Source organism: Lathamus discolor, chromosome 1 (assembly GCF_037157495.1).
Source record: "Lathamus discolor isolate bLatDis1 chromosome 1, bLatDis1.hap1, whole genome shotgun sequence".
Lineage (NCBI taxonomy): Eukaryota > Metazoa > Chordata > Aves > Psittaciformes > Psittacidae > Lathamus > Lathamus discolor.
Genome location: NC_088884.1, coordinates 3,055,058 through 3,080,612, shown reverse-complemented (window position 1 = coordinate 3,080,612; position 25,555 = coordinate 3,055,058). Strand labels below are relative to the sequence as shown.

Below are 25,555 nucleotides of genomic sequence, written 5' to 3'. Positions count from 1 at the left end.
CAAAGCCTCAGCTAATCTCGAGCGTGTCTTTTCCTTCCCCCCCGCTTCCTCCCTCTCCCCCCCCTCTACCCCAACTCCCTGCGCAGCCGAAACCCATCACAATCTGGGCTCGTTGCAGCATCCTCCGGGAGCCACGGAAGAGCATCTTGAAGCTCGGGCACTCCCTCCAACAAACTCCAAACAGGATGTGCACTGGAGATCCTGCCCCCGCCCCCCTGCTCCCCCACGAGGATCCATTCCGCCTGGGAAAACGGCTCGGGAACGGAGCGCGGCGCCGAGGGCTCCGCAGCCGCCAGCGCAGCCCCGGGCAGGAGATGCGGCCCCCTTGCCACGAGCGGAAACGATCACTGCCTCATCATTAACGATCCACGCGCGGTGCGTGGGGCTGCTGGCGTCCCCGCCCGCACACACACGCACACACAGACACAGACACACACACACACACAGACACACACACAGACACACAGACAGACACACAGACACAGACACAGACACACACGCACACACACACGCACGCACGCACGCACGCACGCACGCACGCACGCACGCACGCACGCACGCACGCACGCACGCACGCACGCAGGCGCGCTCTCGGCACGCTCCCCGCCCGGCAGCGAGCCGGTCTCCGCGGGGTCTGCCGGCCGATTGCAGGAGGGACCGGTCCGCCTCGGGGCGGCGGCCGCTCCAGCGCTCGCAGCGGAGGCGCGCATCGCACGGCCGGGGCGCGGGGCGGGGGGCGGTGGCGCCACCTAGCGGCCGCGGAGCACGGTGCTGCAGGGGGCTGAGCGGCGTACGAGGGGGCTGGAGCAATTCGCTTGCTTGAACAGAAGTATCGTCTGTTGTAAAGACCGGTCATGCCTACTGAGCAGAACAGAGGCACAAGCCACTGATGAGGGGAGAGGCAGAGGTCTGGCTCTACGGATAAGCAACTGTGGACAAGGAAAAGCGAACGCCTGACTCTGTTGATAAGGGGGAGAAACTGATGGTTTATGGCCGGGATACCGACCAAACCCTAAGGCCATGCGTGAAGATTAAAAGGTGAAAGGTTTAAGAAGAGGAAGACTCATTTACTTCGTCTTGAAGACCCCTGCCCACAGGAGGAAGACTCATTTACTTCATCTTGAGACCCTTGCCCATCACCAGAGGGGGGCACTGAAGCTGGGATAGATACTAAATATGTACAGGTGTATCAGTAATCTAATGCATATGTATACATATTGACAGTGGGATTGAGTGCACCCTCAGCAAGTTTGCCGATGACACCAAGCTGTGTGGTCCGGTTGATACGCTGGAGGGAAGGGATGCCATCCAGAGGGACCTTGACACGCTTGTGAGGTGGGCTGATGCCAACCTTATGAAGTTCAACCATGACAAGTGCAAGGTCCTACACCTGGGTCGAAGCAATCCCAGGCACAGCTACAGACTGGGCAAAGAAGAGATTCAGAGCGGCCCTGCAGAGAAGGACTTGGGGGTGCTGGTCGATGAGAAAATGAACATGAGCCGGCTGCAGTGTGCGCTCGCAGCCCAGAAAGCCAACCATATCCTGGGCTGCATCAAAAGGAGCGTGACCAGCAGGTCGAAGGAGGTGATCCTGCCCCTCTATTCTGCTCTTGTGAGACCTCACCTGGAGTATTGTGTGCAGTTCTGGTGTCCTCAACATAAAAAGGACATGGAACTGCTGGAACAAGTCCAGAGAAGGCCACGAGGATGATCAGGGGACTGGAGCACCTCCCGTATGAAGACAGGCTGAGGAAGTTGGGGCTGTTCAGCCTGGAGAAGAGAAGGCTGCGTGGAGACCTCATAGCAGCCTTCCAGTATCTGAAGGGGGCCTGTAGGGATGCTGGGGATGGACTCTTCATCAGGGACTGTAGTGACAGGGGAAGGGGTAACGGGTTCAAACTTAAACAGGGGAAGTTTAGATTGGATATAAGGAAGAAATTCTTTCCTGTTAGGGTGGTGAGGCACTGGAATGGGTTGCCCAGGGAGGTTGTGAGTGCTCCATCCCTGGCAGTGTTCAAGGCCAGGTTGGATGAAGCCTTGGGTGGGATGGTTTAGTGTGAGGTGTCCCTGCCCATGGCAGGGGGGTTGGAACCGGATGATCTTGAGGTCCTTTCCAACCCAAACTATTCTATGATTCTATGATTCTATACCTCAAGAGAATAAATGTAGAGGGAAAAACGACCCTGGGTGTGCATACTTTGGAGGAGCTCTCCCCACGCACCTCAGCGCTGAATAAAACCATACCTACTTTACAACTTTAACGAGTTGCGGAGTCTATCCGCGTATCGCAGGGTACCGAACCGCTGCGGGGGGCTCGCGCTGCCGGGCTCCGTTCTCTCCCCTGCAGCTGCCGCGCAGGGTGCGCGGGGTTCACTGCGCCGCGGGCAGCGTGCGGAGGGTGCGGGCGAGCCACGTCTCTGGTGCGGAGGTGGTCATTCCACGGGGTCCGGGAGGGGTGTGCGTGTGCACATGTACGTGCACACGTGTGACTGGCCCTGCGGTGCGACTGTGTCTGTGCGGGCCTGCCCGTGTCAGTGCACGTGTGGTGCAGTGTTTGAGCGCCTGTGAGCGCGGGTGCGCGTGTTGGCGCCTGTGTTTGCACTTGCACGTGTGTCTGAGTGCGTGTCTCTGTGTTTATGTGCTGCTTGTGCTGTGCTGAACAGGGGTGCACGTGCTCCTGTGGTGCGTGTGAGCGTGTGCATGCATGCGTCTGTGGTCACGTGTGTGCCTCTGCTTAGTATCCTGTGCATGAGAGTGCACATGTGTGCCTGCACCCAAGTGTGAGAGTGCATGGATCTGCTCGTGCATGACTGCATGTATTTTGTACGTGCATGACTGCATGTATTTTGTATGTGCGTCTGTGTGCGTGTGTTCTCACACGTTAGTGTGTGCCTCTGCACATGCTTATGTCATGCTTTTGTGTTGCATCGGTGTATGTGTTTGTTGACACAGTTTTGCATGTGTATGTTTTCACACATGTGCATATGGTGCACAAGTCTGCGTGTTGTGTGAGTGCATGGGTATAATCTGAAGTGAATTGTGCATGAACTTGAGTGCGTGAGCCAGGAAGTTCTGGCAGGCAATTGCAAAGCCTGGGTCTGTATGACGGTACACAGGTTCGCTTTTCCCCATGTTGAACAGTGCGGGTGTTTTTTGTGTGTGCATGGAGTGCCTTTGGGGAAAGGTATGTCCTGGTTAGGAACTGTTTTCAATGGGTGTGGATGTGAGGAGAGGTTTTCTATATATGTGTAGGTGCATATGTGACTTTGTATGAACGTATGTATATATGAATAATACATACATGCAGTAGTACCGCAGAATCATTGAAAGTAGTACCTAAAGAATCTAGAAAAGTAAAGATTCGAGTTTATGCCAAGAGCACAATGCAGAGGAGGAAGTTTGCATAGCGAAGAGTCTTCTCCCTTGTGGGTGTAGGGGTGAGCAGTGTGTGTCTTCCACTTCTTACACCCATGCTCTGTTTTAGTGAGGAGGACAGCATTTAGCTGAGTGTGGCCCCACATATGGCTCACTGAACTCATCTCTGGAGCTGTAAGACTGTATGTAGCTGGCATGAGAATATCTTTAGCTGCAAGGTCTGACAGTAACCAGCCCCACTGGATCCATAAGGTTTGTTTACTGGGGAGAAGCAAAGGTATGTATTTCATGGCCTTGTGAATTGTCTACAGCCCTCTCTTGCAGACACGTAAGTCTTGGAGTGTGACTGCTGTAACTGAAACTTGGGGAGCCTGTTGGCTTCCTCTGCAGTGGCTCAGAGATGTGATTTCACAAGTGGCAGCAGCCTTGTGCTGGTGTTAAGGGCCTTGCCACATTAGGATCAACCTTTTTGACAAAATTTAAGTGGTTCCTGTCTTAGGTTACATGGGCAGGTTCAGAACCTGCCTGCCGTATCCATTAAAAGAATTCCAATATATCTCTCTTTACTATATGCATGTGTTCACATTTATGCATGCATGAGTGTAACTGAATCCATTTTTCAAGAGTGGTTGAAAACTGAAGGGGGACTTGTGCTTTCAGAATAGGATAAATGGCCTCACTTCCAGTATTCACTGCTTTTTATGTGCTTGGAATAAAGTTCTGCCCTTATTCACCCAAGAACACTTCCCAGCTCTGGAACTCAGAGTCTCCTTGGGGTAAGTACTTATCAGTTATAAAGGATAAGAAGCAGATACTGAAGACCTAGACTTTTTGCTATTATAATTTCTAATTCATGCATTGCATTGGTCAGTACTTCAACGCCTAACTTACTTAGGAGTCTTATTCTAATGGTTAGAAGTCATGTCTCTTTGACATCCAGTAAGATTTACTCTGTGAGTTACCTGTATTACTTATGAAAATGAAATTCTGGCTCATCAGTTAGATGTTGAATGTGAATGACGAAATGTTTATAGTTAAAAATGGGATGCCCAACATACGTCTGTGGGCAAATTCTTGCTATTTTTCAAAGACCTTTATGTTTCCAAGTAATTTAGATGCATTTTTAAAATAGCACTTCAGCTACTAAGGCAAATTTTAGGCACATCTGATAGGACTGATTTGGATTTCTTTATGGAATACCCCCAACCTCAAACAGATCAACTCCTCAAATGCTGTAGTGTTGCATTTTTATTGTGCTTGTTTTGTTGTTAAATACTAGCATCCCATAACCTTTTGAATGATTCTGTGCTCAAGCTGTAGATTATCCTACGTTTCATATTCATATGTCCTCCCTCTTACTGCTCCCTTCTTCCCTTCCCCGCTCCCTCCCATCTTCTTGCCTTTCTTCTCTCATTCCTTTCTTTTTTCCCCTCTTTCTCTTCCCGTCTTTTTCTCTTTCATTCTTGTGCTCTTGCTCTGTTTTCCTTCCTCGCTTTGTCTGTCCCCCACTTCTGTCTCATTCTTTCTCTTTCTTACCCTGTTAGGGTTTTTTTCCTCTTTCTTCTTTCTCCTTTCTCGTGTCTCTCTTTTTACCCTCTTTTGGCATGGTCAAGTTTATTGATCATTTGGGTACTAGTCAAGGATGAAAGTGACTTGGCAAGGACCATTAAGTCAATCACTATGATTAAATACTCCCAAGAATTTTAAAACGTGCTGAAATCAGAACTGAATAGGCACTTAAATGCCTGACCTCTTAGGCACATGAATATCAGCATCGTTAGTGGAAAACGTCTATCAGAGACCTGAGAGTAATGGTGTTCCTTCATGGTAATATTGTTAGATGCTTCATAAGGTAAACTATGCTGTGATGTCTTAGTTACAGTATCTGCAAACAGGCATTCTTGTCTCAGAACCTCCAAGAAATAAATACACCAAAACATTTCTGTGGAATAATGTATTACTATTGGTATTCACATTTCCCACCCTCACAGTTCCCTGTTCACTTTGCCAAGGCAGATCAAGTTTAAGTTTTGATAATTACATTGCAAATTCCTCCTACGTTTTCAACTGCATTTGTTATTCTTCATTCACTGTCATATGCTTTTGTGTAAGATAGCTGTATTGTATTAAATAACTCCTACATTTCACCCCGGGTAACTTCACTCTAATTGTAGACAGACTGATTGCTTTGCTTTAAAACATGCATGGGGTCTTCAGTGACAAGTAACACTGTGAATAACATGATACATAGTGCTTGCAAGCACAGGCAGCATATGTAGGCATGTTTAGAGCATATAGAAGTAATGTGTATTTGACAAATACAAATCTCTTTCACTCATATCACACAACTATTTTGAACAGCCTGACCTTACGCAGAATGTAGAATTTTGTGAATTCCCATAATTTAGTCCATCTGGTTATAAACCCAAGATTGTTAAACCTAACCATGACTGTTAAACCTGAACTGCCTGCTTGTCTTTCGGTGGGCCCTAACATTGTTCTCTTACTTTGAAGATACAAAGTAAGAGCATGTTACAGATGATACACCCCAAAACTTCAGTTTTCCCCCACTTTTCAAATGGTGTTGGAGTCTTTCAGGGGAGACTGTAAAAAGGAGGACACCATTGGGCCATCCAGGTACGTGGCACTTCATTCCTTACCTCTGTTTACTCAGACCAGAAGAGTTTTACTGGCGTGAAACAGATAATGAGGCTTGGACTGGAAAGAGTGAGGTAGCGATCATTCCACAGATGCTGGGGTGCAGCCATGTGATGATGTTACTGCCACGTGATGATGTTACTGCCACATATTCACAGTACAGAATACAGCCAAAGTATGAAGATCAAGTATAATACAACCCAAGCGAAGATGCAGTAAAGCAAATGTAGTGATGGAAGTAGTTGGAGGGGAGAGGTGCCATAATACCCATGTCTTCTTGACTACATTTTAAGTTAAGTGAGAAAACTCAATTAACTTGGGTGGTATTACCCCAGGGGTTTAAAAACAGTCCAACGATTTTTGGAAATCAGTTAGCACAAAAACTAGAATCATGGAAGCCTCCCACTCAGACGGGGACTCTGTTACAGCATGTGGATGGCCTAGGAATTGCCACAGAAACAAAGGAAGAACGTGTCCAGTGGATGGTGGGATTACTGAATTTCCTGGGACTGAATGGTTATCGGGTATCCAAACAAAAGGCCCAACTCATTCAAAACTCTCTCCTACTTAGGATATGAAGTAACAGGAAGACAGAGAGAACTTGGAATTGCTAGAAAAGAAGCCGTTTGCCAAACTCCATGACTGTCAAGGAGCTCCAGGCGTTCCTGGGAATGACTGGATGGTGCAGACTTTAGATCCATGGTTATGGTGTTCTGGTAAGACCACGATAGGAACTGTTAAAAGGAAATCCTCCCTCTTTGGGATGGGCCGATTCAGCAGAGGGGGCTTTTAGAAACTCAAAAACAGAGCTAATGAGAGCTCCAGCTCTGGGACCTCCAGAGGTAACCAAACCCTTTTAGCTATATTATGAAAAACAAGGAACAGCCTTGGGGGTCCTCACTCAGAAACTAGGACCCTATAAAAGGGCAGTATTTTTCAAAACAGCTGGATGAAGCAAGCAGAGGATGGCCCGGATGCCTGAGGGCTGTGGCAGCAGTTGTCATGAATACGGAAGAGGCTCGCAAACTCACCTGGGGACAGAAGATTACTTGTGCTAGTGTCCCATGTGGTATCAGCAGCCCTGGAACAGAAAGGAGCGCACTGGTTATCTCCATCATGGTTTTCAAAGTACCAGGCCACCCTTGTGGAACATGATGATACAGAAATTGTGGTCACCGATGTGGTGAATCCAGCATCCTTTCTGCAGGAACAATCGACAGAACCACTAACACACGACTGCTTGGCCACTATACAGACTGTATATTCAAGCCGACCAGACTTGATTCTTGGTTTACTTATGGTAGTAGCTCCATGAAAAATGGTGAACGAAAGGCAGGATATGCCCTTACCACCACTTCACGGGTAACAGAAGCTAAACCTTTAACCCACAAACACCTCTGCCCAGAAGGCAGAAATAACAGCGTTATCAAGAGCCCTGGAATTGGCTAAAGACAAAAGGATCAATATTTGGGCTGATTCTAAGTACGCATTTGGTGTGGTCCATGCACATGGTGCTACCTGGAAAGAACGAGGACTTTTGAACACACAAGAGAAACAGATTAAACATGCTACAGAAACTGTTGTTCAGCTACCCAAGGAAGTAACTATTATGTATTGTAGAGGGCATCAACAAGGTGACCCTAGTAAGAAAAGTGGAAATAATTTGGCCGATTTCGAAGCCAAACGAGCATCTGAACAATCTAAAATCATTCCCTTAATCCCTGACGGCAAACTGACAATTGAGAAATCTGAACCTAGGTATTCAAAAGAGGATAAAAAGTTGATTGAAGACCTGAAAAGACAGGAAAACAAAGAGGGTTGTGTTCAGATACTTGATGGGCGAATTGTAATTCCCTATAATCAACTCTGGAAGCTAGTTCAGGAGGAACATAATAAAACTCATTGGGTAGCAACTCTTTGTATATAAATTATAGGAAGGAATCTATACACCATAGTTCAATTAGTGACAAAACAATGTCAGCTCTGTCTTAAGAATAATCCTAAAACTGTAAAATAGGAATCAAACTGGGACAATTGGGAGAGGAAGTTATCCAGGACAGCAGTGGCAAATAGATTTTTCTGAATTACTGAGCGAAGGAGGTTATTGCTATTTGTTGGCATTAAATAGAATATTAGGGACAAGAGCGACAGGTTTGGATTATCCAATTCACCCTTTCAGATCCGGAGACTGGGGTTAAGAATATTGTACCTGTGTACAAAGCAATGCCGCAGGTGTAGGTCACTCTTCAAACTGCAATCACACTATTAATATAGATGGTATCGTAGTTCAGTGGTGGCCCATTCCTGAAGGGAAAGGATGGTATTGGTTATGTGGAGAAAATGCTCCTTAGACTCTACCCCAGCTGGGAGGGGGCATGCACCTTAGGTGCTTCACAAGGATGGGTTTGTTCTACAATCAATGGTTCTATAGACCAAAGTGGCAGAATTGAAACAGATCTGGAGGAAATTTGGAAACAAACTGAAATATTTCATGCAATGACCAAGCAGGATACCTCTTGGGGTTTTGAAGAAAAATGGAAAAGTTAACTTCATGATTACCTAATCTCGCCTAGTTGAGGCAACTGGTTGCAGAAATCTTAATACTAATTGTTTTAACACTGCTTACTTGTGGCATGATAGAGTATTCTTTTTGGTGTTGTAAAAGGTCCGTAATTGATTATAAAGATTGGAAAAGACAGAAGGTTAGACAACAAGTCAAAAGTGGTAAATACTTTGCCAGAACTCCTGAGTAAAATGGAGTTTATAGCAAAAGAATTTGCCAAGGTAAAAGAAAGGGGGGGCTTAATATAAGGAAAGCAAGTGCCTGGAAAACATAGGGTTAAGATACTTTTAAACTTGGGTCTTAAGATAGAGAACAATGTTTGTGTTGTAAGTCTGTGGTGTGACAACAGAATTTAGTAGTCTACAAAAGGGTGAATTATTTCTTTCCATCCTTCTAATGAGTGACCATCCTGCTAATTATCAGTTAGTTTGGAGACAGTGACTCCCAAACATCTGCTAGCTTGGGATACTCCTTGTCTGCCCATCCTGTTCTGCTTGCAATGAATTTTGTACGAAGGTCACACTGTTCTAAATCTTTGTCAGCTATCAGAAACTTACAGATCTGGCTGGTTTCAGCTAGGTTTGTGATTACTGGGGCATCCAACTGTGCCAAAGGTGGAAAGTGCACCGTAAGACTTACTTCATCTGCCCACGACCATCAGAAGGCAGTGTGCAAGCACCAAAAGGGAGGAGACTTATGATAATGAGTACCTAAACTAATTGTAACAGCCCCTCCCAACTCTCGGGAACCTAGTGAATATGCATGTTTGTGTGTATATAACTATCTGCTTCCTTAACCCCTCGGTGTGCGAGTTAGGAGGAGCGATCCCCCTTGCACCCAGCACCGCAATAAACATACCTGCTTTATAACTCTGAGTTGCAGAGGCTGATTTTGTGCTTCAGGGGTGCCTGGGGGGGTGTCCCCCCTCACCGGCATGCCAAAGGCAGGCAGAAGGCCTGGAAGTGCTCGTGTACCTGCTGGTGCGCAGGGTGTCCAGCGCCTGCTCCAGCCCCAGCTCCTGTGCCGGCTCCACCACGTGGTCATTGGCCTGCAGGGAACAGGGGAACACTGGGGTCCGGGGGGCACAAGAGAGCCCCGGAACAAAAGCAGCACCAGAGGCACTGGAGCTGCAGCTCCCACCATCTCATCAATGTCCTCCTCCCCAAAGGTGGCATCGGCATCCTTCCCATCCAGACCGAGGGAGCTGGGCAGCTTCTCCTGCCTGGATCAGAGAGCAGAAACAGGATCAGCATCAGGGAATTCTGGAATCATTTGTTTTGGAAGCGACCTTAAAGCTCCTCCAGTTCCAACCCCTGCCACGGGCAGGGACCCCTTCCACTGGAGCAGCTTGCTCCAAGCCCCTGTGTCCAACCTGGCCTTGAGCACTGCCAGAGATGGGGCAGCCACAGCTTCTCTGGGCACCCTGTGCCAGCACCTCAGCACCCTCACAGGGAAGAGCTTCTGCCTCATATCTAACGTGGCAGAGACCCTGCCCCAGGGACGTGGGGACCATTCCAAGAGCCATCTCATGGTGACATCCACCAAGGGCATGGGATGGAAGAGACCAGGTCCAGAGAAGCCGGTTCCCCCCTGGCTCCTGTGAGGAGCTCAGCAAGGAGACAGGAGCAGCGCGGCGCCGCTCACCGGAGGCTCCTCATCTCTGCCTCCAGGTTGTACTTCCTGAGCTGGTTGAACTGCCTGAGCTGCTCTGCCTGGGGGAAGGTGAGCTCCGGGATCTGCCCCAGATACCTGCAGGGTGAGAGACAAGTGCGGTGGTGGTGGCTGCATGGACACCCCTGGGTGCTGCCTCCCCACCACATCCCCTGTGTCCCCAGCACAGAGCCGGGGCCACTGGGGAGCCTCCATGTGCCCCGCTCCCGGATCCCACAGGATTCCAGGCATCGAGGAGCCGCATGGCACCCACCGTCACCACGCCATGGTCCCGAAGAGCCACTTGGGCTCCTTGTTGAAGGGCATCACCATGCTGTGGAACCGGGACATCTTCACCGCGATCTCCCCGGAGATGTCGGGGTCCCGCAGGTCCTAGGGGCGCAGGCGCCGGCTCTGGGGGCGGTGGGGGGTGTTTCAGCGGGGTGGTGGCCCCAGGGGGGTGTCAGGCAGGGGTGAGGCCCCCCGGTCCGTACCGGGATGTACTGCTCCAGCCGCCCCTCCGGGAACACGCCGAAGAGCCGCGGCCCCAGTGCTCGCTCCGCCAGCACAGCGAACATCACGCTCTGCAGCACCAGCGAGTCCAGGCCCTGCACAGAGGGATAAGGAGGGACTACAGGGTATGGGGGTTCCGGGGGGGCTCCACAGGATATGGGTGTGCCAGGGGTGATGGGGGGCACTGGGATGCCAGAGGGGTGTTGGAGATGCTGGGGACTGATGGGGGGAGACCGAGGGATACTGGGAATATGTGAGGTACTGGGGGTACCAGGGACTGATAGGGGTGCTGGGAATGCTGAGGGGAGCTGGGGGGTTCTGAGGGGTGATTGTGGGTGGTGGGGGGAGCAGGGAGGTGTCAAACATGCTGCGGGGTGATGGGGGGAGACTGAGGGATACTGGGGTTACCATAAGGTAAGGGGGTTACCAGGGGTGCTGGGGGTACCGGGGTGCAGGTGCTGACCTGCAGGATGGCCCCATAGACGCGCAGCAGGACCTGCCGCGCCTCGTCCCCCACGCTGAGCACTTGCCCGGGCATCCAGCACTTGTACAGCAGATTGCTGAGCCCTGCACTGCGGCCCCGCGTCAGCCAAGGCCACCGCGACAGCGGGGCCATGGGGCACAGCGGGACAATGGGGGCATCACGACAGGGGCATCTGGCAGAGGAGTGGGACACCGGAGGGGTGGCAACTGGGGTCACTGGGACACCAGCCAGGGACAGTTCGGGAACACTGGAAGGCTGGTCAGAGAGGCACTGGGACACTCGGGGTTGGGCAAATGGGAGACACTGGGGGACACTGGGAGGAGGACAGAGACAGCAGCTGGGGCGGCAACTGGGGATACTGGAAATGGGACTGGCACACCAGTTGGAGGGCAACTGGGCACAGCGGGAGACACTGGGAGGGAGCCAGGGACCGGCTGGGGCAGCGACTGGGAGCCGGTGGCAGGGAGACTGGGACACCAGTATGGGGGCAAGGGGAAGGCACCGGGAGCAGGATGGGGAGGGGGGGGGAACCGGGCGGGCCCCGCTGCCGCCGGGGCGGGGTCTCCGCGGGGCGCAGGAACCGGGCCGGGTCCCCGTCCCCGCCGTGTCCCGGTGAGGCCCGTACCTGGCGGTCGGCCGGGCCGGCCGAGGGGCGGAGCACAGTGCGGGGGCGGAGCGGAGCCCCTGTCTGGCCAATGGGAAAGCGCGTCGGGCGGTGACGTTCCAGAGCGCCGCCAATGGGCTGTCGCGGCAGGCCGGCCGCAGGAAGGGGGGAGTGGAGGCAAAGCCGTGTGCCGCGCCCGGGATCGCTGAGCCTTGCGGTGCCTGCCGGTCCGGTCCGTTCCGTGGTCCTGTGGTCCTCAGTCCCGCTGCGGGAAGGGGCGGGCTGGGCTGGGGTTTGGATCGGGGGCTGCGGGGTTGGTGGTGTGAGGCCAGGCCGGAGCGGCACGGCGCTGCCCCGCAGCGCGGAGCCGTGCGTGACCCGGGGCCGCGCTCAGCGCTGGGGGAGCTGCCCCCCCAGTGAAACTGTTCCTGGCTCTTGCAGTAACGTTTGTGCCGCCTACGGCACGTGCCAGGGCTTCACACCCAGCCGTTGGGTGCTGAGAGCCACCCCGTCGGGTGCCCGAGGGATGAGGTGCGGGCCGTGGGGCAGGAAGGGCTGGAGGAGGAGCTGGTGATCGCAGAATGGTTTGTGTTGAAGGGACCTCAAAGCTCGTCCAGCCCCAGCCCCTTCCACTGGAGCAGCTTGCTCCAAGCCCCTGTGTCCAACCTGGCCTTGAGCACTGCCAGGGATGGGGCAGCCACAGCTTCTCTGGGCACCCTGTGCCAGCCCCTCAGCACCCTCACAGGGAAGAGCTTCCACCTCCAATCTAAACTTCCCCTGTTTCCGTTTGAACCCGTTACCCCTTGTCCTGTCACCGCAGTCCCTAGTGAAGAGCCCCTCCCCAGCATCCTTGTAGTCCCCTTCACACACTGGAAGATGCTCTGAGGTCTCCACACAGCTTCTGTTCTCCAGGCTGCACAGCCCCAGTGTTCTCAGCCTGAATTTCTCCTCACCCCCATGTACATTGCCAGGTCCTATACCCATGTACATCCCCATCTGTGTTCCCATGTCCTTGTACCCCCTCACCCTGCCCCGTGCTGCCCAGTGTTTTGTTGTGCCGGTGCCCCGGTAACCAGGGGAGGAGAGAGGCTGGAGCCGGACTGTGCAGGGTGAGGGGCTGCACAGGGACCTGAACCCGGGATGGGGGACCCCCGGTATGGGGGTGCATCCGTGGGGTGCTGGGGGCTGTATCCATAGAGTCCTGGGGCCTGTGTCCATGGGGTGCTGGGTGAACCTGCGGGGTGCTGAGCAGGGGGATTCCAGGGGCTGCAGAATCCACTCCCGTCCTTTGTGACACCGGTGACACGGTGCCGGTGCCAACCGCTCCCGCTGTGGCAGGGCTGCAGAGCCTCGTGTCCCTGTGCGAGGCACCGGTGTCCCGCAGGGTCTGGTACCGTGTCCCGTGTCCCGCAGGATCCGGTGCCATGTCCCCTGTCCCGCAGGATTCGGTCCCTTGCTCCGTGTCCCCTGTCCCGCAGACTCAGGTGCGGGCTGGGGCGGGCGCTCGCTTCGCAGTGTCCCCCATGTCGGACGGCCCCTGGGTGGGCAGCTGGAGGCCCCACCGCCCGCGGGGGCCCATCGCCGCCCTCTACACCGGCCCCGGGCCCAAGTACGGGCTCCCCACCAGCATCGGTGAGTGCGGCTGCGGGGGATGCGGGGGCTGCGGGGGCTGCGGGGAACGGGGGGCGGGGGGGGTCTGTGTTGTCCGAGGGGGGGGGGGGGGTTGCGGTGTTTGGGGTCCCGCCACCGCCCCCGTGCTGGCCCCGCAGGTTTCCGCGAGCACGACCCGTCCCGGGAGCGCGCTCCCGCGTTCAGCTTCGGGCTGCGGGCGGAGCGGCGGCCGCCGGAGCGCTCCCCGGGCCCCGTGTACCTGCTGCCGCCGGGCACCGCCGCCAGGGGCCGCGCCGCGCCCCCCGCCTACTCCATCCGCAGCCGCCCGAGGGAGCCGGTGCCCTTCAGCACCCCCGGCCCAGGTGAGACCCCCCCGGACCCTCCATGGGCACCCCCCCCCCCCCCACCCCGCCCCGGGCCGGGCCGGGCCGTGGCCCCGCGCTGAGCCTCCCCCCCCCCCCCCGCAGGCCGGTACTCGCCGGAGCGCGCCGGGAGGGTCGCGTTCCCCACGGCCCCCGCCTGCTCCCTGCGCTCCCGCACCCAGCACGGGGCCGTGCAGCAGACACCGGGTGAGAGCGCGGGGGCGAGACGATCGTTACCCATGGGACGGGATGGAACGGGATGGGGCCCCCATGATCCCTCATGGGATGGGATGGGATGGGATGGGATGGGATGGGATGGGATGGGATGGGATGGGATGGGATGGGATGGGGCCCCCATGATCCCCCATGGGACGGGATGGAACGGGATGGGGCCCCCATGATCCCCCATGGGATGGGATGGGATGGGATGGGATGGGATGGGATGGGATGGGGCCCCCATAATCCCCCATGGGACGGGATGGGATGGGGCCCCCATGATCCCTCATGGGATGGGATGGGATGGGGCCCCCATGATCCCCCATGGGATGGGATGGGATGGGGCCCCCATGATCCCCCATGGGATGGGATGGGGCCCCCATGATCCCCCATGGGATGGATAGCGTGGGATTCCCTATGGGATGGGATAAGATCGGACCCCCATGATCCCCATGGGATGGGATGGGGTAAGATTGGATTGGATGGGATGGGATCCCCTATGGGATGGGACCCTGAGGATCCCTGCACCATCACCTATGGGATGGGAGCCCCCTCATCCCTGCACTGGACCCCATGATCCCCTCGGGATGCGATGGACACTCCCGTCCTCCCCCATATTCCCCGCAGGCTGGGCTGGGCTGGTCCCTCCCTCCCGGGGGCTGTCACCCAGCCCCCCCCACTGACCCCCATCCCCAGGCCCCGCTGCCTATCACCTGCCCCCCATGCTGGGCCCACGCGTTGTGAACAAGACCTCGGCCCCCAGCTACTCCGTGTCGGGGCGCAGCACCATCGGCACCTTCTACCAGGACCTGTGCAAGGTGGGGCAGGGAATCAGGTGGATGGGGCCTGGGGCTCAAAGGGAGTCAGGGAGCCAAGGGTCCAGGGGTCAGGATGCTGAGGGGCTGCGGGGTGAGGGCGCTGGGTACCAGGGGTCAGGGTTGCGGGAGGGTGATGGTGCTGGGGGTCAGGGCACCGGGTGCTGGGTACCAGGGGCAGGGTACTGGGGGGGTCAGGGTCCTGGGCTACTGGGGGGTCAGGGTGCTGGGTGCAGGCTCTGGCTGCGGTGCCGATACCCGGCTCATGTCCCCCTGCCGTGCCCGCAGACGCCGGGGCCGTGCCGGTACCGCATGGTGGACACGGACGTGTACAAGCACCGGGCGCCGCGGTTCTCGATGCTGGCGCGGAACGTGCTGCCGGGGGACACCACCACCAAACCGGGCCCCGGCGCGTACAGCCCCCAGCAGGTCAGCAGGGACCCCGGGGGGAGCCGTGGGGGGACACGGGCCAGAGCCCCCCCCTCACCGTGCTCCCCCCTGCAGAGCCGGCCCCAGGGAGTGACCTTTGGCATCCGGCACTCCGAGTACCTGACGCCGCTCATCGTGGACGTGCCCGACTAGAGCCGGCGGCACGGCCGGAGCGGGGAATGGGCTCCGGGCAGGAAGGGGGGCTCCGGCCGGGAACAGGCCGAGTTCAGAGTCAGCCGCAGGCTCCATCCGTGCTCCCTGCGCCGCCCCGGCGCCCTGGGCTGGGCAGAGCCGCCCGCACGCTGCGGGGGCTCCCTTCCCGTTCCCAGCCCGTGCCCTGCTCCGCTGGAGGAGGCCCTGGGGAGTGGGGCTGAGCTCTGGCTCAGCGTCATGGCTCCATAAGCTCATAGCCCCACAGCACCATAACCCCATAGCCCCATAACCTCATAGCCCCATAACCTCATAGCCTCACAGCACCATAACTCCATAGCCCCATAACCTCATAGCCTCACAGCACCATAACTCCATAGCCCCTTAACCTCATAGACCCACAGCACCATAACTCCATAGCCCCATAACCTCATAGCCCCACGATACTGTAACCCCATAGCCCCATAACGCCATAACCTCCTAGCCCCACAGCACCATAACCCCATAAACCAATAGCTGCACAGCCCCATGGCTCTATGACCCCACAGCCCCCCGGCCCCCATGACCCCAATGAACCCCATCCTCCATGACCCCCAATGACCCCATCATCCCAGTGACCCCATGACCTCGCTGACCCTCCATGACCTCCATAACTGCCCATGACCCCGATGACCCCGATGACCCCGGATGACCCCATCCCCCCATCGCCGCCCCGCGCGCGGAGGCGCCGCCAGGGGGCGCGGTGCGCGCCGGTCCAGCAGGGGGCGCTCCTCCGGCCGGCCCGCCGCGGGGGTCGCAGCCTTGGCGGATGCTCCCGGCCCGGCAAGCCCCGCCCCGAGACTTCCGGTTCCGGGTGCGTCCCGCGCTGAGCGGGGCGGGCGGGACGCGGCTCGGCGGGGACGGAGGGCGAAGGTCAGCGGTGCCGGAGGGCCGCGGGGGGGCGGAGCGAGGGAGGGAGGGGGGCGAGGGGTCGGAGGGCGCGCGGCGCGGAGGGAGGTGAGGCTGGGGTGAAAGGTCGGAGGTCACCCGCCGCCCCGCCCCGTCCCCTCCCCCAGCGCCGCCATGCTGCGCTCGCTGCTCTCCCGCCTGCGCCTCCCCCCCGCGGCCCGCCGGGAGCCGCGGCCGCTCCCGCTGCGGCAGCGCGCGCTGGCGGCGGGCGCGTGCGCGGGGGCGGCGGCGGGCGCGTGGCTGTGGCTGCGGCAGCGCCGCGAGCGGGAGCGGCGGCGGCGGCGCCGGGAGGCGCTGCGGGGGGCGGCGCTGGGCTCGGCCGGCTTCGCGCTGCGGGACCAGAGCGGGGCCCCCCGCGGCAGCGGCGACTTCCGCGGGCGCTGGGTGCTGCTCTACTTCGGCTTCACGCACTGCCCCGACGTGTGCCCCGCCGCGCTGGAGCGCATCGGCCGCGCCGTGGCCGCGCTGGAGCGGGACCCGGCGCTGCCGCCGCTGCAGCCGCTGTTCGTCACCGTGGACCCCGAGCGCGACGACGAGGCCGCTCTGCGGCGGTACCTGCGCGACTTCCACCCGCGCCTGCTGGGGCTCACCGGCACCGCCGAGGAGGTGCGCGCCGCCGCCGCCGCCTTCCGCGTGTACGCCAGCGCCGGGCCCCGCGACGCCGACGGGGACTACATCGTGGACCACAGCGTCCTCATCTACCTGCTGGGCCCCGACGGGCTCCTCCTCGACTGCTACGGCAGCGGCAAGAGCGCCGAGGAGCTGGAGCGCAGCGTGCGCGAGCACATGCGCACCTACCAGCCCCTGCAATAAAGCACCTGCAGCACACGTGTGGGTCTGAGCCCCCCGCGGGGAGCGGGGGACCCTGACAGCCCCCGAGGGTGCAGTCATGGGGGGGACATGGCCCCTGGCAGCCCCTAATGGCCCCTGGGGTGGTGGGCACCGGGGTGGGAGGACTCTGACAGCCCCCGAGGGTGCAGTTATGGGGGGGACATGGACCCTGGCAGCCCCTGGTGGCCCCTGGGGTGGTGGGTGCTGAGGTGGGAGGACTCTGACAGCCCCCCCCCAGCGTGGCAGGGAGCATGGGGTAGGGACCAGAATCAGCCCCAGCACCCCTGTGGCAGTGGGGAATGAGGGAGATGCAGAGCCTGACACCTCCTACAATGGCAGGTATAGGGGTGGGGGACCCCAACATCCCCAGTGTCTCCTGGGGTGGGGGGAACCAGGGTAAGGGGGACCCCAACATCCCCTATGGTGACCCCAGCACCCACCACAGCAGCAGATACTGGGGGAACATGGACCCTGACACCGTCTGCAGTGGCAGCGACCAGGGCGGAGGGACGCCAACACCCCCCGATGCCTCCTTTGGCAGTGGGTATGGGCAGTGCAAACCCCACCGCCTTCCGCTACCCCCCCCGAACCCTCCAGGTGCATCCCCAGGGGTTGAGGTCTGTCCCCGCAGAGCAGCAGAGCCGTTCATTTTATCAGAACAGGGTTTATTGCCGGCAGGAGGGGGAGTGAGGGGACAAAGGGGGGTTTGGGAGTACATGGAGGGGACTGAGGTCATGGGGGGGTGGAAGTTCAGAAGGGGGGAGTTGGGGATACCCAGGGTGGGTTTGGGAGTACAAAAGGGGCGCTGGGTGTGAGTAAGAAGGGGTTGAGTTCACATGAGGGGCTTTGGGGGTTCAAAAGGGGCTGTTTGGGGGTATGAAGACGGTACAGAAGGGGGAGGGCTGGGGTATGAACGGGGGGTGCAAAGGAGTGTTGGGGGTACGAAATGGGCATTGGGGGATTTCAGGGGGCACAAAAGGGAGTGGAGAAGGGGTTGGTGGTAGGTGGGGGGGTTGGGGTGCCCGGGGGGTGTCCGTCCCCCACCTTCACGGGCATGCCGAGGGCAGGCGGAAGGCCTGGAAGCGCTCGTGCGCCTGCTGGTGCGTGAGCAGCCGGAGCCGCAGGGTGTCCAGCCCCTGCTCCAGCCCCGGCTCCTGCGCCAGCTCCACCACGTGGTCATTGGCCTGCAGGGGACAGGGGAACGCTGGGGTCCGGGGTGGCACAGGGCGCCCCGGAACACCCGCAGCACCCCCCGGTCCCATTCCTGCCCCACCTGTGGCCCTGAGGAGCTGCAGGCCCAGGGCGCTCACAGCCCCCCCATGGCACAGGCCCCCCGCACTCACCAGCTGCAGAGCCGCCATCAGGTACCGGCTCACCTCGGCCTGGGGCTGCCCCGCCACCAGCCGGGCGAACGAGCACCAGTGCCCGAGGGCGCCGCAGCCCTGCACCAGCGCCTGCCCATAGCCACGGACATCCAGAGCCTGGCGGGACTCCTGCGGGGGTCGATCAGCGAGGGGGGCAGAGGGAAACAGGAAAAGGGCAAGGGGAAAAAGGGGGGAGAAGGGTGAGAAAATGGAGGGGGAAATAAGGAAGGGGGGAAGGGGAGGAAATAAAGAGCGGGAAGGTGGAAGGAAAAGCAGGGGAGGGAAAGCAACAAGGGGACAAGAAAGGGGTTAGGAAAGGGGGGATAGAAAAGGAGAGGTAGGAAAGAGGGGTCCCAGCCCCTCCCGTATCCCTGCCTGTTCCTGCAGCAGTGGCACCATCCGCTCCTCCCAGCACCGCACGCGCTGTGACAGCTCTGTCTCCTGCACATAGCGCTGCGACTCCACCATGAACAGCTCCTAGGGGGCACAGGGAGGGCTGGGGTGCACGGGGACAGCAGGCGGGGTGCGGACACCCCACAGCCTCTGGCACGTGCACCAGGCCCCCCCAACATGGCACCTACCACGTTCCTGCGCACCAGCTCCTCGTAGCACAGAGAGTTGGAGGGACGGGGATCTGCAGAGGGGACAGCGGCAGTGAGGGCACATGGGGACATGCACAGGGACAGGGCTGAGCATGGGTGCAACCCCCTTCGGGGCCATGCACTCACTGGGGTCTCCGTCCTCCAGCTCCTCCAGGGCCTCAATGTCCTCGTGCTCCCCAAAGTCACCTATGGGGAGGGAATGTGCTCAGTGACTGCCCCAGGCCCTGTCTCAGTGGGACAGGGCCTTCCATAGGGGTGGGATAGGGACTGGGGGTGCAGCACCTTCTCCTTCATCGTCTTCAGCCCCTCGCTCCTCCTCCAGCAGCTCTGCCTCCTCCTCGGGCTGCAGTGGCTCCTTCAGGAAACAGGCCTGAGCCCCCACCCTGGGGGTACAAGGGGGGGTCCCCCCAGCCCAGCGCCCCCCCACCTCCAGCCCCACTCACCCTGGGCTGCAGCTTCCTCTGCGCAGCCACCCGCTCCTTCATCTGCTTCCAGTAGAGCACCTCCAGGTCTGCAGTGGGATGGGTGCAGGGCAGCACCTCTGCACCCTGAGGGGGGGCCCTGCACCACGGGATGGGGCCAGCCCTTCCAGCTCCCCCCATCAAGGCACAGGGTGGCTGTTGGTGCCATCCCAGGCTCCACTCACAGTTTTGGGGTGCAGGGTCCCCTCTGCTCTGGCTCTGCTCCCCCAAGAGGACAGCGCAGGGGCTGGGGGTGCCGAGAGGCACAGGCAGGACACAGAGCGTCTTCCCCAGCCCCACCACTCACCAGCGAAGGTCGGGCCGTTCCTCTTGGCTCTTCTGCCGTCCGAGACGTTGTCGTCTGGGGGAAGCAGAGGGTTGAAGCTCCCAAAGGTGCCCATTCCCACCAGAAGGACTGGGATCCCAGAGGAAGAACCCCCCAGGACAGCAGCACCGACCCCTCTGCCACCACCACACCCCACACGGGGCTGTCACCACCAGAGCCACCTCCGAGGTGTCCTGTTGAGGTCCCACCGTGGGGCTCAGCTGACCCTTCCCGTTGGATCCCGGCCGGATCCCATGGGACACGCTGCGGTACTCACAGGCCATGGCGAACCACTTCATGAAGTTCTGGAGCTTCCGGGGGGATTTCCTCTTGCGCTTCCCCCCCACCACATCCTCCAGGCCCGGCGGCACCAGGAATGGTCTCCCTGCGAGCAGGAAGGGTCAGACCGGCCCCGGGCGCCACCGGGAATGCTGGAGGGTGGCTCCAGCCTCAGCCCTTGGCACAGCCCCTCTGGGCACCATGGGGCCAGGAGAGACCCGCGGAGGATCCAGGAATGCCAAGGGACAAGCGGGTGGGAAAAGGAGCTGGGATAAACCCACTGTGGCTCCAGGGATGCCAAAGGACAAGAGGATGGGGAATGGAACCAGGACGAGCCGGTGCTGCGCAGACAGAGCCAGGGCAGCAGCCCCCTCCCCAGCTCCCATCACGTACCTTTCCTGAGGGGTTTGTCCTCGGAGTCCGCAAAGGGGTCGAGACTTTGCCATGGATCCAGTAGCTCCTGCAGGGAGCGGGTGCTGATAGAGCCACAGCTCCCTGGGGCACCTGGGAAGGGCTGGGACATCCCAGGGCTTCCCGGTGCCCCACAGCCTCAGGACGCTCTGGGTCCCCCCTACCTTGACATGGGTCTGGGGGTGCTGGGCAGGGGCTCGCTCCCGCAGCGCGTATCTTGGGGTGCTCTGGCAGGGGCAGGATGGGCCGGATGAGCCGAGGCTCCGGTGAGCAGCGTGGCGCTGTCCCAGCCCTCACCTACCCGCTGTGATTCCATGTGTTTGGCACCACCTGGAGCCAGCGCTGCGGCATCCTCCTGCATGGGATCATCTCCGCCAGCACCGTCATCCTCCAGTCCTGCATGGGAATGAGCTGGGTAGAGCCTCTGGGGTTCCCTGTTTCCCAAAGAGCACCCCAGGGGCTTCACAGGGACACAGCAGCTGTGGCACAGATGGATACGCAGGCAGGACAAGCAAGACGTGACACAGGGATGTGACACAGGACGCACGGGCAGGACAGGCAGACACCGGCAAAACCACGGGGACAGCCTGTGCCGGGTTCAGCAGGAGCAGTCGCTTTTCTCTTTCCCAGTAGCTGGTGCAGGGCTGCGTTTGGGCTTTAGCCTGAGAACAGCGCTGATAAAACACAGCCGTGGGTTTAGCTGCTGCGCAGCAGCACTTACCCTGCCTGTTCAGTCTCATGCTCTGCAGCGAGGAGGGGCATGGGAAGCCGGGAGGAAGCAGGGACAGGACACCTGACCCAAGCTAGCCAGAGGGCTATTCCATACCACAGCACGTTATGCTTGGGGTGGAAGCTGGGGGGAATCACCCAAGAGGCCCAGATCACTGCTCAGGTCGGTCCGGGTATTGGCTGGTGAGGGCTGAGCGGTTGTATTCTCTCCCCTTGTTATTTCCCTCATCATTATTATTACTGGTGGTAGCAGCAGCAGTGATTTGTGTTGTACCTTAGTTACTGGGCTGTTCTTATCTCAACCCATGGGAGTTACATTCTCTCCATTCTCCTCCCCATCCCTCCAGGAGCACAGAGGGGGAAGAAGCGGGGGGGACTGAGCGAGCGGCTGCATGGTTCTGAGTTACCGGCTGGGCTAAACCACAACACATGTGGAAACAGTGAGCAGGACACGCGCAGCAGCAGGACACAGGGACAGGCACACGGACAGGACACAGGGCCCCGGGATCTCACCTCCCTCCTCAGAGAAGCTCAGTGCCCGGACGGGAGCCTCTGCATTGCTGCTGCTGCGGTCGCTGCTGCCGCCGGGGACACCGGCTGGAGCTGCTGCGGGTGACAACAGCCACAGGTCACTGGTAGCAGCCCTGGCACCAGGGCTGCCAGCGCAGGGTTGCCCCAGGCGGCCTCCCTGCGGGCGGGGAGCGGGCAGGAGCATCCCGTTCCATGCCCTGTACCCATGCGATACCTGGGGCAGGGCCGGGGCTCCAGAGTGGGGCTGGGGACAGCCCCGCCAGCTCCAGCAGGAATGCTCCGGATTTGTGCGGGGTGCACACGTTCATCCGGAAATCCTTGCGGCTCGCCAAGACCTCCCCCTTGCAGCTGCGGGGAGAGCCCCATCAGAGACCCCAGAGCAGCCTAGGGGAGGGGATGGCCCTACTGCTGCGGGGGGGACAGCCCAGGCCTTCCCAACAGTCATTCCCAGCTCAGCCCTGCTGAGATCTCCCAGCCCAGCCCTGGCTCATCCCTTCCCCCTGCACCCTGCCTGCACCACAGGCAGCTCCCAGCCTCCGGGATCATCCCTCCCGGTTAAACTGGGAGGGCAGCAGTTCCCTGGTTGAGGCATAGGGAAAGCCCAGCCCCACCGTGGGGGCACTCAGGTAAAGCCACAGGAGTGGCTGAGGGAATCTCACCTGAGCAGGGGGTTGTCTCTCTTCTCATCGTCTTCTGGTGGGACCAAGGACATGGGAGTTGAGGGAACGATGTTCACAGGCTGCAGAGGCAAACAGGTGGGATGGGGGCACCTCGGGATTCATCCCGGGAAACCCCAGCCCAGGAAGGGAGAGCAAAGGAGGGGAATGGCTCCTACATTGGACTGGTGATCCTTCATGTCCACAGTGCCCCGGCTGGTGTCCCTGATGTCATCCAGGGAGAGGAACTGCAGAGAGAGACCCACATGTGGTCACCCGCCTCCATCTGTGGGGCCACGAGGACCCGCGCAAAGGGATGGGATGGACCCAGAGCAGTGGCACTGGAGCTGCAGCTCTCACCTTCTCAGCAATGTCCTCCTTCCCAAATGTGGCGTCGGCGTCTGTCCCATCTGGACCCAGGGAGCTGGGCAACTTCTCCTGCCTGGATCAGGAAGCAGAAAACAGAATCAGCATCAGCGAATCCTGGAATGGTTTGGGTTGGAAGAGACCTTAAAGTTCCTCCAGTTCCAGGGACATCTTTCACTAGAGCAGCTTGCTCCAAGCCCCTGTGTCCAACATGGCCTTGAGCACTGCCAGGGATGGGGCAGCCACAGCTTCTCTGGGCACCCTGTGCCAGCGCCTCAGCACCCTCACAGGGAAGAGCTTCTGCCTAAGAGCTCATCTCAGTCTCCCCTCTGGCAGGTTCAAGCCATTCCCCTTGGCCTGCACTGAGAGCAGGCAGGAAAATCACAGGATTGTGGCACTGGAAGAGCACATGGGGACAATCACAGCCCCAGGCTCTGGGGTTCATCCCACTGGGGACATTTCCTGCAGCCCCCCCAGAGTGCTTGCATGGGCTCGAGACCAACCCTGCAAGAGGCATGTTTGGGTTTGTAATGCAACTACTGCTGAGGGGCAGCAGGTTAGGAGAAGCAGGCACTGCAGCCCTACTTACTTCTTGTTGGAGATGTGGTCAAGTGTCTGGTACACCAGTGAGTAGAGATACTCCACCTGGGCAGGAAAACAACCAGGCTCAGGAGAGGAAGAAAACAGCTCCCAGAAGAGCTGATATGAGGGGAACCACCACCCTCCTCTGATCCCCAGTGCTTGGGGTCAGATTCTGGCTCATCTTGTTCTTCTTTTCGCTGTTTCTGCCTTTCTGAGGCTAGGTTTGGGCAAGCTGGGACCTGGTGTCCCTGCCCATGGCAAGGGATTGGAGCTGGATGAGCTTTAAGGTCCCTTCAACCCAAACCAGTCTGTCATTTGTGATTTTATGACATCCATAATCCTCAACAGGAGGATCTCCCTTATCCCTTCGGATTTTTGATGTCTATACACATCATCCCAGTGCAGTGCTGTGTAAATCACTTTAATCCAACCCCATATCAATCATCACCAGTTCTGACATGATCTCTTTTGTACATCACAGAGTGGACCTGGCCATGATATTCCATTCAATCCCACCCTTATCAGTGCTCACATCCCTGGCAGACTCTCGGTGCCACCCCTGACACCCGCTGCCCCGTCACCACCAGCTCCTCACCTTCCTGCTGTAGACACAGGCGGATCCCTGGATGAGCAGCGCCGCCTCCATGAAGTTCATGGTGGTTTTCCCATTGTCGAAGGAAATGCAGACGTGCTGCAGCTGCCAGGAACAGGAGTGATGGGAATGGTGAGCGGGGGAGTGGGGTTGAGATGGACCCTGGCAGGACCCCCCCATCACCTCACCTCCTCCAGGTACTCGCCGAGCTGCGCGGCCACGTCCACCTCCCAGTTCTTGGTGAGGTCGCGGATGGGCTGCAGGAGGTGCAGGAAGCGGGACTCCAGCTCCCCCTTGGTGGGGGGCATCTTCTGAGCTCTGAACGGGGTTAAACCCCCCCGTTACCAGCCGGTGATCCCACAGGTGGCATTGGAGCAGGGGAGGTCACAGAGAGCAGCTGATGGAAACCTGGAGTTGAACAGAACCATGCAGTGAACACACATCATGGAATCGACTGGGCTGGGAAAGAGCTTCAGATCAACCAGTCCAACCGTTCCCAGCACTGCCCAGGCCACCACTGCCCCATGGCACTGAGGCCTCGTCTCCACGCTGTGTGAGCACTCGCAGGGCCGGTGCCTGCAGCCCTGCCCTGGGCAGCCTGTTCCAATGCCTGAGCACCCTCTGGGGCAGGAATTGTTCCTCAGCTCCATCTAAACCTGCCCTGGTGCAGCTTGAGGCCGGTTCCTCTTGTCCCATCCCTTGTTCCTTGGGAGCAGAGCCCAGCCCCTCCTGGCTCCATCCTCCTCTCAGGCACTTGTAGGGAGCCATCAGGTCCCCCCTGAGCCTTCTCTTCTCCATCTGACCCCCCCAGGTCCCTCAGCCGTTCCCCATCACACTTGGGCTCCAGGCCCTGCACCAGCTCCATTGCTCCTCTCTGGCCCCGCTCTGCCACCTCAATGTCTCATTTTGTACAAACCCAGCCTGGTCTGGGTTGGAAGGGCCCTTAAAGCTCACCCTACCCCAACCCCTGCCACGGGCAGGGACCCCTTCCACTGGAGCAACTTGCTCCAAGCCCCTGTGTCCAACCTGGCCTTGAGCGCTGCCAGGGACGGGGCAGCCACAGCTCCTCTGCGCACCCCGTTACTTGCATCGCGAGGCCCGGGACTGAGCTCTGAGCTCTCCTCAGCCCCACAGGAGCCGCACACGCGGAGCAGCCCCTCCTGAGCCCGAACGGGGCGATGAACACCAACTCCCCCCGCGGCGCAGCCGCAGCTCAGCGGGACCCGGCGGCTGGGTCCCATCAACCTCCCGGTCCCCGGTGCCGGTCAAGCTCCCGGTGCCGATCGTTCGTGCCGATCGCAGCCAAGTTCCCCGCGAGCCTCTGATCCCGCTGCCCCCGGGACTCCCGGCCCCGCTCACCGCCGCGCTCCGCTCCCGTCCCGTCCTCCCCTCCCCACCTCCGGTTTGCGCTTCCCGCCCGAACCGGCGCGGGGAGGGGCGTGCTGACG

General features: G+C 58.9%; 4 protein-coding genes across 7 annotated transcripts; 2 read left to right on the top strand and 2 right to left on the bottom strand.

The window, feature by feature from the left end:
• Positions 1 to 9,732: 9,732 nt before the first annotated feature.
• LOC136009001 (choline/ethanolamine kinase-like) lies at positions 9,733 to 11,391 on the bottom strand. Its single transcript, XM_065669113.1, has 4 exons — positions 11,223 to 11,391; positions 10,741 to 10,854; positions 10,521 to 10,660; positions 9,733 to 9,818 (listed from the first exon to the last, which is right to left on the bottom strand). The coding sequence occupies exons 1-3, from the start codon at positions 11,373 to 11,375 to the stop codon at positions 10,640 to 10,642; spliced, it is 288 nt and encodes a 95-aa protein (XP_065525185.1). The 5' UTR covers positions 11,376 to 11,391; the 3' UTR covers positions 9,733 to 9,818; positions 10,521 to 10,639.
• Positions 11,392 to 11,972: 581 nt separating this feature from the next.
• Positions 11,973 to 15,515, top strand: LOC136008833 (ciliary microtubule associated protein 1A-like). Of its 3 annotated transcripts, none has more exons than XM_065668673.1 (7): positions 11,973 to 12,079; positions 13,290 to 13,479; positions 13,617 to 13,820; positions 13,926 to 14,027; positions 14,733 to 14,854; positions 15,140 to 15,280; positions 15,356 to 15,515. In XM_065668673.1, exons 1-7 carry the CDS (start codon positions 11,981 to 11,983, stop codon positions 15,431 to 15,433), a joined length of 936 nt encoding a protein of 311 aa, XP_065524745.1. In that variant the 5' UTR covers positions 11,973 to 11,980; the 3' UTR covers positions 15,434 to 15,515. The 3 variants fall into 3 exon arrangements, with proteins under 3 accessions (XP_065524745.1, XP_065524834.1, XP_065524922.1); XM_065668762.1 differs by having other exon boundaries at positions 12,007 to 12,079; positions 13,261 to 13,479; XM_065668850.1 differs by having other exon boundaries at positions 12,035 to 12,079; positions 12,289 to 13,479.
• Positions 15,516 to 16,406: 891 nt separating this feature from the next.
• On the top strand, positions 16,407 to 17,206 carry LOC136006765 (protein SCO2 homolog, mitochondrial). Its single transcript, XM_065664832.1, has one exon. It carries the CDS (start codon positions 16,493 to 16,495, stop codon positions 17,189 to 17,191), a length of 699 nt encoding a protein of 232 aa, XP_065520904.1. The 5' UTR covers positions 16,407 to 16,492; the 3' UTR covers positions 17,192 to 17,206.
• A 651-nt stretch (positions 17,207 to 17,857) lies between these two features.
• NCAPH2 (non-SMC condensin II complex subunit H2) lies at positions 17,858 to 25,551 on the bottom strand. Of its 2 annotated transcripts, none has more exons than XM_065668463.1 (21): positions 25,467 to 25,551; positions 24,296 to 24,515; positions 24,111 to 24,212; positions 23,523 to 23,578; positions 22,928 to 23,009; positions 22,747 to 22,815; positions 22,571 to 22,650; positions 22,126 to 22,259; positions 21,894 to 21,986; positions 20,953 to 21,047; positions 20,816 to 20,878; positions 20,634 to 20,700; positions 20,239 to 20,346; positions 19,944 to 19,997; positions 19,619 to 19,686; positions 19,458 to 19,545; positions 19,302 to 19,361; positions 19,155 to 19,207; positions 18,949 to 19,050; positions 18,553 to 18,702; positions 17,858 to 18,393 (listed from the first exon to the last, which is right to left on the bottom strand). In XM_065668463.1, exons 2-21 carry the CDS (start codon positions 24,413 to 24,415, stop codon positions 18,256 to 18,258), a joined length of 1,782 nt encoding a protein of 593 aa, XP_065524535.1. In that variant the 5' UTR covers positions 24,416 to 24,515; positions 25,467 to 25,551; the 3' UTR covers positions 17,858 to 18,255. The 2 variants fall into 2 exon arrangements, with proteins under 2 accessions (XP_065524535.1, XP_065524610.1); XM_065668538.1 differs by having other exon boundaries at positions 19,458 to 19,530.
• Positions 25,552 to 25,555: the final 4 nt, after the last annotated feature.